The sequence below is a fragment of the Salarias fasciatus genome, chromosome 11 (assembly GCF_902148845.1).
Source record: "Salarias fasciatus chromosome 11, fSalaFa1.1, whole genome shotgun sequence".
NCBI classification, from domain to species: Eukaryota; Metazoa; Chordata; class Actinopteri; order Blenniiformes; family Blenniidae; genus Salarias; species Salarias fasciatus.
Window position 1 is genome coordinate 14,424,462 of NC_043755.1, and position 12,559 is coordinate 14,437,020.

General features: G+C 44.9%; 1 protein-coding gene across 4 annotated transcripts in view; it reads right to left on the minus strand.

Annotated features, from left to right (window-relative positions):
• The window catches only part of ptprub (protein tyrosine phosphatase receptor type Ub), a 157,835-nt gene that overhangs the window by 40,422 nt on the left and 104,854 nt on the right, over positions 1-12,559 (minus strand). For all 4 annotated transcript variants that reach the window (XM_030102729.1, XM_030102728.1, XM_030102726.1 and 1 more), the window contains exons 8-12: positions 10,672-10,989; positions 8,491-8,600; positions 5,063-5,264; positions 3,414-3,516; positions 3,049-3,322 (exon numbers count right to left, since the gene is read on the minus strand). In XM_030102729.1, the coding sequence (XP_029958589.1) occupies positions 3,049-3,322; positions 3,414-3,516; positions 5,063-5,264; positions 8,491-8,600; positions 10,672-10,989 (1,007 nt within the window). The remainder of the gene's footprint in view (positions 1-3,048; positions 3,323-3,413; positions 3,517-5,062; positions 5,265-8,490; positions 8,601-10,671; positions 10,990-12,559) is intronic.

The window sequence follows — 12,559 nt, forward strand, 5'->3', positions numbered from 1 at the left end:
GATCAATCAGAGCAATTACAGAGGCTTGACAGCCACTCTCAAGATAATTAGCATGGACAAATGCCAAATATCATGTGTCCTATATCCTGCTCAAACTATCCCCACCACTGCAGTAGCGGATTAGGGGCAACGTTTTCCCTCTTCTAAGGAAAAAAACTAAAACCTAAACAGGCTGAGTCGGATTTAATGAGGTACACAATTAAATGAGAATCCTGTTTACACTTTATTGAAGCGTTCGGGGTATAAATACCTTAAACGACTGGCAAACACCACAACTTTCTCACCCCTTTAGTGGACGGAAACCTTTTTTGCCAACTATTTCATCAAAGTAAATATGACTTTTTACTTTTACCACCCACCACTCTTTGAGTTCAAGATCAAGTAGATTTTTTTTTTTCCTTTTGTGGAAAAGAGTGGGCATAAGGTAATTATGCTATCCGCTTCTGTTCGCAAGATCCACCACCAAAATATCCCTCAGTACATGCATATGCTGAATGTATTTATGCTTCCATACAAATTCAAATTTCAAATGCTAAAAATCTCTTTTTTTGGCCTACATCTTTGTGACAGTGTGAGCCTGCTGCAAAAATCGAACAGGTCTGCGCTGCATATTTACGCATTAAGAATAAGCAGCGAGACAAAAAAAAAAAAAAAAGGATAGTACAAAACACTGAGCAAGTTGCTGGAATGTTTCTAATTCAAAAGCCACGGGTGAACATCTGCTCGGCGGTTGTGATCGACTGTTTCATTAACACGCGAATGTGACGGCTGTCAAAAGAGTCTGTAAAGTTAAAAAAAATTATATTTCTGAAATATTAATATTGTCATTAAAATAGAGCAGTGTCATCATGTGTAAATCTGCTGATTTGTCAGGAGCTGAATTATGGTTAGTTGATGCTTAATTATTTCTCTTTTTTTCACACTATTCTCTCATATGACATGACATTTTCTCCTCATATCTCCAAGGCCCTTCCGAGACACGTTAGCATCTGGCGTTGCACAAGTGGGTCAAATGTGAAGCAACAAGCTGATGGATCACACCGTTTAGAAACTATGCTTATTTGCTGCAGCAATGTTTCTTGGAAATAACTGTTTCACCATAGCAAAGCTGGTTAATATGAATTCCCTCCTTAGCGGGGTTATGTGGGTGGAGCCCATTAAAAATGGACCAATCTTCTCCGCTGATGCCAGTGGATTTTCTTCGCTGTTGACTCTTGCTTAGTGTCTCGATGACTGAAGTCTGAAGAAACTCTGCACTTCGAGGACACTGCGCTCCCAGACTGTGAGGACAGGGATTCACAGATATCTCTCAGCGTTCGGAGTGCGTGCACGTGTTAGCCTAGGCGTTTCAGAAGCTCAAAATAACAGTCGGTATCAACAGTTGAGCACTGGAAGGTTTGGCAAGTCTATGGATGCAACCCACGTTTTAATCTCTGCTGCACACAAACACCTGGCATACTTTAAAAGGAAAACAAACAGGTTTGGGATTTGGGGTCTCATTGTATGGGATCTAGTGCCAAGAAGCGCTATCACAAAAAAAAAAAAAAAAAAAAAAAAATAAAGAAATGATCTACCAAATACAAATCTGTTTAGTATATTGCTATAAATAAATTACAGAAAGAAAAACTAAAGCTAGTTAGAGGTTAGAAGTTGTCCTTTAAAAAAGTGATATTGCTGCATCTCCTTACCCCAAATAAAAGCTTATTAATTTCTTGCTCAAATAAAGTTACACTCTTTTCAACACTTTGCTCCCAACACTGGTTCCTGCTGTTTCAACGCAGCGTTGTTCCTTCGAGAGGAACTGTTTCAATTCTGCTGCACCAGGACAGGACTGACGTCCACATTTTGATGTCAAAGCACAGACGGGGGCATTAGGAAAAAAAGAAGAAAAAAAAAATCAGAAGAGTGCTGGTTGTGTGGTTTGGTTGTGGAGGTCATGGGTGCTGGCCCCATGCCAGGCAAAACAAAACCTAATCCCATCCGCCAGTAAAGCCAGGCCTCCCCTATCTAATCCCATTCTCAGCAGCCTGAGTTGTGTGAAGTGCACACACTGCACTCCCTTCGTGTGTTTCTCCACTGGGTTGGAAAAAGACGCTGCTGGTGGGGATGAGCCGCCCAGTGCGGTTTTATAAGGCCTAATAACACACGCCTATGGCAAAAAAAAAAAAACAAAAAAGGGAGACAAGTAGTCAGTCATTACTGCAGCAGCTCTCCTGTGCTTTACTCCCAGCTGATGACCGTGGAGGGCTGCGCTACCTGCAGCCACATTCCTCAGCCACATCGCCCAACTCTGTGAATATTAAAACAGCGGCGTTCCTCCTCAGATCATGTGCACCTGTGTCCAATTATCCTTAAGTAATTGCCTCGCCCAGGTAGCAGCTTTCCCTGTAATGGAATTTGGAAAGGTAATGTGGCATCCTCTGGGTACGACTGGAGGTCTTTGTCTGTTCAGCAGCGATCAAGTGGGAAGAAACACAGCAGAGTGGGAAAAAAACACACAGTTTCACATCTAACAAGGTCCACAACTGGCATTCACGAAATACTTGTGATGTGGATACAAAAGCTGACAAGGAAAAGCCTTTGGCCTGGCTCTATGTTATCTTGATCAACAATCACCCACTATTTTCTCTGTTACCAGTTTATTAGCTGAAGAAAGGAGAGTAGACAAGGACATGAGGACAACAGGCCGGCGAGGAGAAGTATAAGTCAGAAAATAAAAGAAAGTCAAGCTGACGGTTCACTGTGAATAATTCCCACTAATCACAGCTTTGCTAGCTGTAAGTAACGCATACAAGTAATTCCTGTTTGAGAAACGCTTTGTTTGCAAAGAATCAAAGCGGTGGCAAACAAACATTCGTCATTTTCAAGTAGCAGCTCAGCTTGTTTTCATCCAACACCCTCTTCCGCTGCATAAATACTCTTTCGGGGGCTCTGTGCTCAGACAATGCCGACCGCCGCACAGCCTGGCGCGCGGCATTAGCACGGTAAACAAGAGATACTCATTAACGCCTCTCATCGGCGGCTCGGACTGCTTTTATACTCGCTTACCCCTCGGAAGTTGCTCATTGCCTGGAAGTAGACCAGGTAGCTCTTGCGGGGGTCCAGAGGGCTGTTCCAGTAGCCGTTGTAGGTGTGGTTGTCTCCCACGGTGAAGGGGCTGGCCTCCGGCAGGCTGCTGGGCGGCAGCTCGGCCGTGTAGTAGTGCGGCGTGCCTCTGGCCTGAGCCTCGCCGTGGGACATCGGCAACGGGAAACAGTCCTGAAGGCCCAGCTCCCGCTTCACCTTCTTCACCAGCTCCTCCTCAACCACCACCTGGTAGGTGCTGCACAGAGAGAGAACGCGCCTGTAATGAGCCGCGTTTGGCACAGAAAATATACATGGAGGAACATGTGGGTTTGAGGGGATCGTCCCACCTGACAGGCGCTCCTCTGCCTTGCGCGGGGCGCAGCAGAACGGTAATTGTGCTCTCCGTCTCGCTCAGGGGGGACGGCATGTCTCCATAATCAAAAGTCGGAGCTATGAAAACAGAAAAAAAACACATCAAAGTTTACAGGTTGAAAATATATTCAGCTCCACACACGCGAGGACGTACACACACACTAAAGCAGCACCCATTAGGGAAAATAAAATCAATTCAAACGCGGTCTCTGCGTTTCGCTTTTTCAACATAAAATCACGTCAGCGTGTGAACGTGTCCGGGCCTGAAAAAGTCACACAGACGCTTTAATTTTAGCAAAGAGGCATTCCTTTCCCAACCAACGGTCCTGATACACCTCGCGTTCTCGTATTCTCTACACACTTTGAATTTCCCTTCCAGTTGTCTCGGATGTAAGTCCAATTAAAAGTCACAGGAGTGCGGCTAAATTGAATGGGTTCCTCATTTGAAGGGATTTGGCGAAAGTCGTGCTCCTCCCCGGAGATGCGGCGGCACATTTCTCTTTAATATCAGCCAGTCAATTAGCGCGGGGGAAATAAGAGCAAACTATTCATGAGGAATCGATAATTATCATATTAAAAAGCAGTTTGCTAATACCGCAGAAGAAAGGAGCCGACGGCAATTACGGTCCGGCATTAAGGAAAACCGGGAGAGCGTTTGTTGACATTCAGTGGAGCTAAAAGCAGGTTTGATGCCTGCTGCCAGCCCGAGTCTGTCTGAAGGACGGCTGTGAACCTGCCTCGGCGGCGCCGCGCACGTCTGAACGTACGGGCGGAGTGTGTGCAGCGGGATACTCCGCGGTGGATGTTGCTTAAAGATGCTGACAGTAGTAGCTGTTGAAGGTGTTCAGTGTTTGCTCGCTGTCAGCGCAGATTTGAGAGACGCTGAGTGTAAGTGAATGTTCTGCACCGTGGGCCAGCGGAGGAGGTTGAGGATGATCTGCAAAGACTTTTGGACTCTATCTGTGGTCTGGCTCCGCGCCAGAGCTCTGTCTGACACGCAGCCAGTGAGCTGTGATTGTGCTCCAAATCTATAATTAAACAAACCGGACCCCTCTGTAAAGAGATAGGGGGCAGAGCAGGGGAGAGAGAGCAAACATGGCAGCCAGGCAGGCTGGGAGGGGCCGCGCTGTATATTCCTGAGAGGTGCGATGCTATTCCCAGACAAGCACAAACGCATCATTAAAAGAAAATAGAAACACAGAGGCTGGGTTTCTATCAGCAGTAATAAGCTCTGAGACTCTCAGAAATGACATCCTGGTCCCAGGAATGCACTGCATCCTTCTTTCTACATAAATCACAGCAGTGCCCCCTCCGCGGAGTTCCTCAGCTTACTGCCAGTTAATTTATGTCATGGGGACGGCGGGATGACAGCGTGCTACCAGTTTGGAGATGCAGTACAAACTGGTTCCCGCAGGTTGAGGGAAGTAGTTTTACCGAGGTCAAAAACTGAGACGCTCTGGAATTCCTAATTTTAGATCACCTCAGGTGAAACCTCCGCGCGGTGAAGGCACGCTCCATTAGTGGCAGCCTCCGCTCGGGACGACTGCCACCACTGTTTGACAAATTCAAATCGTTCCTCACGCTCCGGCGTGACCCCAGATGCTCCGCCGGCGCCGGGACGCACCTGAGATGTTGGTGGTGATTTCGGTCAGGGCTGTCTGACCGAAGCCTTTGGCCGTGCGCGCCCGCACCGAGATCAGGTAGGTCGTCCCCGGGTGCAGGTTGGAGAACATGTGGTAAGTCTCGTTCTTCAGCTTGGACACCGTTCGTCTGGGACCCGGGACGTTGATGCCCGGGTCCGACGACTCGATGCTCTGGTAGCTGATCTGTGGTCGCGGAGAAAAGGGAGAAAACACAAGAATGTGTAGAATATTGTCACTTAATGCTGCAGAAAAAATCATTTATAGATTATTAAAGTCTTTACCTCTATAGTAAACAGCAATTAAAAGGCTTTGAACTAAACCAGAGGATTGCTGTGTTTATGCTGTTGATGAATAGGTCTTGATTAGCTGGAGATTGGAGACAACGGCGTGCTCAGCCGCTCTGAGTCACAGGCGGAGAGCACAACAAAGCAGCAAAAGTAGATTCAAGTGTTTCTAAGTTCAATTATGAGTTTATTAACAACCAACAATTGCGGTACACAAGCACTCTTTAGAAGTTTGCCCTGTTTCTATATAGTCTTATTTTCCTAAAGAGGTGATTTGCTGCGCCTGCACCTCAGGATTTCCACTCGTTCTCTCTGAAGGAGCAGAAACGCAACCGATATGACCTCATTGCAATCAGACAAGGGCGTGCATATTAGACCATAGTGTGCATGAGGGCTGAATCAGACCCACTTAATTGAAAGAACGAACACACATCGACACTGAGCATGCACTCAATATGCTCCTTTGCACATGCACACACACACACACATACTGAAGATGCCACTCAAGTCAAACCAGAGGCTTCAGTGATTATTATAGGAAGCGTTTAATGCCTGCTCAGACTGAAGATAGAATTATGAGCTATCCAGTGACTAAACGCAGACAGACCACTGTGTTTCCACTACAAAAGCAGACATAAAAGATGCCAGACATCGCGCGGAGTAACGGGGAGGGCTTGCAGGACGGCAGCACGGTCGATAGGCTCAGGGAGAGTGGTCAATGGTTTAATCTGAGAGAAATGAAGAGGATTTCTGCAGCTCTGTATAAAGCTTTCTCTGTCAGTTGAGGGAGATCAACACAGTACAGAGTAAAAAATCCTGTGCAGCCTGCACTTTATATGTCAAACCAGAAATCCTATTTAATAATATCCTTCAGGCGACATTGCGTGAGAGGCCAAGGAATGAAGACTTAAGGATAGGTAGTGGGGCCTACTGGAGGCTTACCACAGAGAGAGCGCATGCAGTAAATACAAAATCATTATGCAGCTAAATGGAAGCCCTACAGCACAATAAATGTGTGGGTTACTGATTAATGATGCCAGGCTCTGCTTTAATGGCATAAGACCAATGTTAAGCCCAAGCAGTGAGCGCAAGGTCAGCCTGAGCCTATGAGACCATCGCTGCTATTTTTGCTAATGCAGACACCGTGAACCATCAGCTAAAGAGCTGGCAGAAAAAATAAAACCGCAGCGGAACAGTTTGGTGATTAAGAACACACTGTATCTGCTGGGTGTGCCAGTCAGAAACCCAGAAAGGCTCACATTATGAGAAAAAGAGCAGTTATTGTTGTTGTCTGTTTTTAGGTTCAAAATACAAGATTACCAAAACATCAGGAGCATGTGAGTCTGGGAAGGTATTTAAATTATTTACTGTTGTGTATCTGCACATAATTTAGCTACAATGTGGAAATTTACAGGCAAATCTGTTTTTGTTGAGTATCTGTGCGTGATTTGTTTTTAAAAAATAATAATAGCTAATTAATGACAATAGCACAACGAAATTGCTCGATGCTGCTAATTGCATGTTTTGCTCCTTTGCTGTTGTCAGACGCCCAAACATAAATCTTTTTGATGATAAGATACTTATAAACTACACATTCTCGGAGCGGTGGGCTCCCGCGGGGCCGTCGCTGCTTAAGAGCCGCAGTAATGATCCGTCGGCAGCGGGATTTGAGGCTGAGAACTTCTGGACGCATCCTCGCTTTTCTAATCTTCAGGAAACACATGAAGGTTTTACACAAAGTACAGCAGGTGCATACACAACGCACAGTTCCTTCAGCTGCTGAAGATCTCAGTGATTCCCTTCCCTTCTGTCTGACCACCTTAATGCGTCAACGAGAACGAAGCGCATCAGATCAAAGCTTTCCTACAGGATGTAAATATCCTGACAAGAGGGCCCACCCTGCAGTCGCCGTGTTTTCATCTCGGCATATAACAGCACAGGTTGTGTATTTTGACGGTATTAAGCTGCATTAGTGCTTCACCACCTGTCTCAGCAGCCATGTAATTAATGGAGAGCGCGTCTCCTCCTCTGGGGGCCACGCAGCTCCCGTCTCCAACGGGAGATCTGCTGCGGCTGTGAACGTGAAGCATCGGGATTTTCAGGTGAGTGGCCACTCTTCACTTCTCTGCCAGAATCATTTTGCTATCTGCTCACAGCTTTAATTTACTTGAAGCAAATTACTCGTGTCTACTGTCATGTTACATCGCCTGCGAGAAATAACCACTCCTCCATTTCCTTCACATTATTAAATACTAGATATACTAGTAAATCAGCATACATTGAGAAATGACTAATGTTTCTCGCGCTTTGAGACATCTATATATATATATATAATAGAGCATTAATTGAAACTTGTTGACTGTGTATTGTCTATTAGTGATATGAAGAGTTCATCTTATCTGTATTTCCTGCAAGGTGCTGAATGCTGGAACCAATTCCACAGGTATAAAACATACATATATTAGGCTAAACAAAAATAACTAAGTGATTTTTTTTTTCATTTCAGACTCGACGGGGCGTTGTATCTCTGTTAAATGAGCTATATTAATTATTAGAGTCATAACTGAGCGTTTTGAAAACCATCCACTGATCCAGAGCCTTCAGCTATTCCTGCTGATGTGACTCACTTGTCAGGCTGCATAAACACACCTTCAATTTCACTTCTAATTGTTTACCTGTACATCCTGCCTTTTTTTCCCCCTTCTTTTTTTGTCATTATACATTCCGTGGAGTTCTCGCTTTGGACGACCGCCAGAGTTCACTGTCAGTCTGAATCTGGCAGGAGGAATTTGTCAGAGTGACTGCAGGGTGTCGGGCGTCGTACGTCAGCGAGACTGCAGGTAAAGTTAAAAGAAAGTTCAAGATCGCACCTCCACTGTGAACTGTGCCCCAGCGAGTCCTTGATGCTACAATATCATTATCGGGGCTTATTGAATTTGGAAGAAGCTGCACTCCAGCCGAATGAATAGTAACCCAATACTTTGGTTAATCGTCATTCTAAAAGAATGTATTATGCAAATCATGAACCATATAATACTATATTCATTTCCTAGGTCTGCCGTATATCTGGAAGGAGAAGCTATTAGTTTAAGAACAGAGAAAAAGAAGCGTTTTCATGGTTTTACCTCGTATTGCGTAATGAGACCATTGGGTTCAACAGGCTCCTCCCACTTCAGGAAGATCATGTCGTCCAGCGGGGTGAAGGTGAGCGACTCCGGGGCGATGCCTCCGGGAACTGGAAGAAATTATCGAAACAAACATTTGTCGGGGAAATTGAAGCACTAATCCCACAATGAGCCTCTGGTGTCAATAACACAGGAGCGAATGTCACGGCGACCCAGCACACACACACACACACACACACACACACACACACACACACATATACACACACACACACAAAGGGAACATCAGGTAGGACGGCAGCGGATTCATTCATGGATCTCTATTTGTAACTGCAACATGGACTAAAGAGATACACTGAGAGTCTGCCTTCAAAATGTTTCTGATATTATTAACGAACCTGTCAGCCGCTTGCTGGTAACTGTGTTTCTGAACGACAACAGAAAGACTGAAAGTGTCAAATATTCATCCGCAAGTAGCTTCTCGGGACGGTTCAGTCTGAATCCCAGAGCGCGGTAACAGACGAGGCCCGAGGCGGCTGCACCATCCGAACAGCTGACTGAGCTGCGATTTCCCAAACTCAGTTTCTCTTCAGAACACAGCTGCTGATTAGTAGTTTTTAAAAAAGGCATTTTTTAATTGGCACACGCAGTACAATCACTGGAGATGTATGTCTAGACCAGCCCATATCTACTGTAAGTAGTAAGTATTTTTTTAGTTCCTTCATTTGATCCTGATCAAAGCCGGAAGAAATCCCATGTTCTCTTCTTCTCTGCTGTTGATCCATCTCTTTGCTCTCTATATATCCCTTTTTGAAAAATGTTTGTTTTGATTTTTTTTATATATATATAGCAGAACTGATTTCTCCTCAGCCGCCATCCGGACGACGTGCGACGGAACAAAGGAATAATAGAGGATAAGAAATGAGCACAAAAATCCTATCTCAGGATTGCCTCAGATAATATATTTTTCTCTTTCATGTTATTTTCAAGTAAAAATGAAAAAAGGATCTTTTGTCGTGCTGATTCGGCCGGTCGGACGGTCATCCTGGCAGAGGTTTCAGAAACAGTTATATTACTTTTAATACCAGCAAAATTCAACAATCAACAAAAAAGTGATTGATGTTCGGATTTGTGTATTCAACCGGTGACGGTGCAGAGGATTTACGTCCCGAACCTGAGAGCGTGGAACTCACAACACAGGATATTGTGACAGTAATGGTGGGGTCATGGGAAGCCTCAGTGCCGGATGGTTTCTATTCTCCGCTGTGAGAAAATTTAAACACTTTACATTTCAAACCACAACCCAGGATATAAAGCGATAACTCTGAGTCTCTGTGACGAAGGAAGCAGCTCAGCAGAAGCTGGCTGTGATTTGGAAGGTTTTCAGGGTGTTTTAAAAGAATGGCAGCCATCGTGAAATAAGGAACTCCTTCAACATTAAAAGAAAAATCAAAGGATGGAATGAAGATCCTCCCTATGTCCACTTCATTAACAGCTTTATTACTATCCAGCCATATAAAAGTATAGCGGGGCGGCCAGTTCCTCACACTGGCAGTGAAAGTCATGTTTATAACTCAAAATGTCACAGATTTTATCTCACACCAAGTAGCAGACAATAAAAAGCATTCTACTATGCTGAATCGTTCCTAATTTATAAACCTGAAAGAGTTTTACTCAGAGTTTTGCGGTAGAGCTAATTTTATCCATGAATTTTCTTAATCAGATTTACATTTTATTCAATTGTGAAAATGTGTGTTTTAATAAAATAACTATGACTTTGACATAAAATAATGAAAAACCACACCCTAAAAGGCATTTGTACAATTCAACAAAATATTAACCTATTTAATCGTATGAGTCAAATGAATTTGCTGCATTTTTTTTGCACAGTGGAATAAACAGCAGCCATGTTTATTTCCTAATCAGCATTAAAATAAATCATTATATCAAAACAGCTTCAGCAATAACAATCTTAACCATAGCTGTTATTATTTGACAGCATTGATATTCGGTACGCGTGCCTAAAGAGCAAGTAAAAGAAAAATAATGCCAAACAGGGGGCGGTTTCTCAGAAATATTTACTGTTTCAATATGACAGTTTTCAGCATTTTTTTCTTTTTTAATCCTGTGTTGTGTCTACTCTTCGCACCATGTTTTGTGTTTCCTCCTCTGGAGACTTACTGTCCTCCTCCGTCTGAAAGGTGACCTCTCTGCCCTCCTTCTTCCCCTCGGGGTTGGCCAGTGACAGACGGACATGGATGCCATGGTACGGTGGCAGATCGCGCAGCGTGAAGCGCGAGGCGTTGTGTTCCACTGCCAGGCACTCGCGCACGGTGGTGTTGTGGCCGCCGCCCCCTCCCGCCATGGTGTAGCGGTAGCACAGCGACACTGAGTAGGTGTGGCAGCGTGTCAGGTTGAACGCCAGATTCTCCCACTGCAGGGACAACTGCCGGGACTGGATGTCCGAGGCGGTGAGACCTCGCAGTGGACGCATGGGCTCTGGGAGGGACCAGGACGGAAGAAGAAATGTAATTAGGAAATGATTTTTTTGTAAAAAAAAAAAAAAAAAAAAATTTTTCAACACATCTGCTACTGCAAAAGTTAGTGTTACTGCTGTCCCAGGATTACCCTGGAAGTTGGTTCTTCTTTTTATTTTTTTATCCAGCTGTTCCTTTTTCGTGCCGGCATATTGCCCCGGCACAACACAGAGGTCAGCTCGCTGCCAGCGCCACACACCCACTTCCCCAGTGGCTGAGCGGGAACTCATGCCAATTGCACTAATTAATCGGACAGGCTGTGGGTCGCTATCGCGCTCCCACCAGTCCCCTCCTCCGCGCCGCAGCGCAAATTGACTGTCCAGTGGCAGCGCTCGGTTTCCCCGAGGTTTAATCCACACACACACACACACACACAAAAAAAAAAATACCAGCGCCGTGCAAGGGCGTCCGCTTCCGCCGGTCACTCTTACTGCTGGGTCATCGCGATGGTCCGTCACGTATTTTTAGAAGGTACCGAGTTAATTCTGGTCATCGCCGGGTTCAACCCCCCTGCTTTCTATGACTCTTTGATTTCCTCCACAAACGTAATGGTTCACTGAGACACAGAGAGCCTCTATACGCCGAGGCACAGAGCGGCCAGTGTTCGGGAGGACGTCCGAAACTGAACGGGAGCCAAGCTGAGCCAAGGACATCCTCTGTATCAATGAAGGCATTTATCAGAGGCCATTATTAACACAATCAATGCCTTTTTGTCAAGCAATATGCTACATAATGTATTGTACGGCTTTATTCTTTTAATAGGGCGTTTTGAGTAATGGGCCGGGGAGGCAGGGAGTGACAGCAGAGATATGGGATGCAGGGAGAGATCAGTGAAGTTTGAGGTTGCCGGCCAAGGTCTTCATTCCTTCACCGACTCGCACACTCAGAGGGATTCTCGCCGCAGCACAGATTAGAGCAGGGAACTTAAATAAAGTAGCTAATGCATCACTGAGCAGGGCCTAATGCATTAAAACAAGTATTATCTGAGGAAATGGATATGAAAGGTGATCTGTATTCCTGCAAGGACACAGGAACACGCTTCACACACTGACTTTTTTTTTTTCTTTTAATCTATCCAACTCTATGACCACGTCCGTAGATATTTATATATTTACATCACCCTAACAGTACTTTTCCAATGTTTCTGGGATCTTATTACAGCCGGTGATGGAGCACTTCAAATTTTATGACACTTTCAATCTATAATAAAAGCCTTTGCAGTCATTAGCTTTCTCTTTTAATTTGCTGTCTAGTATTTCACACGAGATGGAAATATGACCAGAACATTGATCTGAACCTCGTCCACGCTAATGTGACAGCAGATAAATGGGTGGGCTCGGTAATCACAAAGTAGTGGACTGCACCCTGGAAGAATTGTTAATGTTCCATTGTTCAGCGTGACTGAGGATTGTCTTAATGGCACAGTTGATAGTCTGCACCATCTGAGAGCTAAATAAAGAGAGGCATTTAACTGCAGAGTTGATGAAAGCGCCACCAAAGAGGCCACAGTGCGCTCATTATGGGTTTTCTCA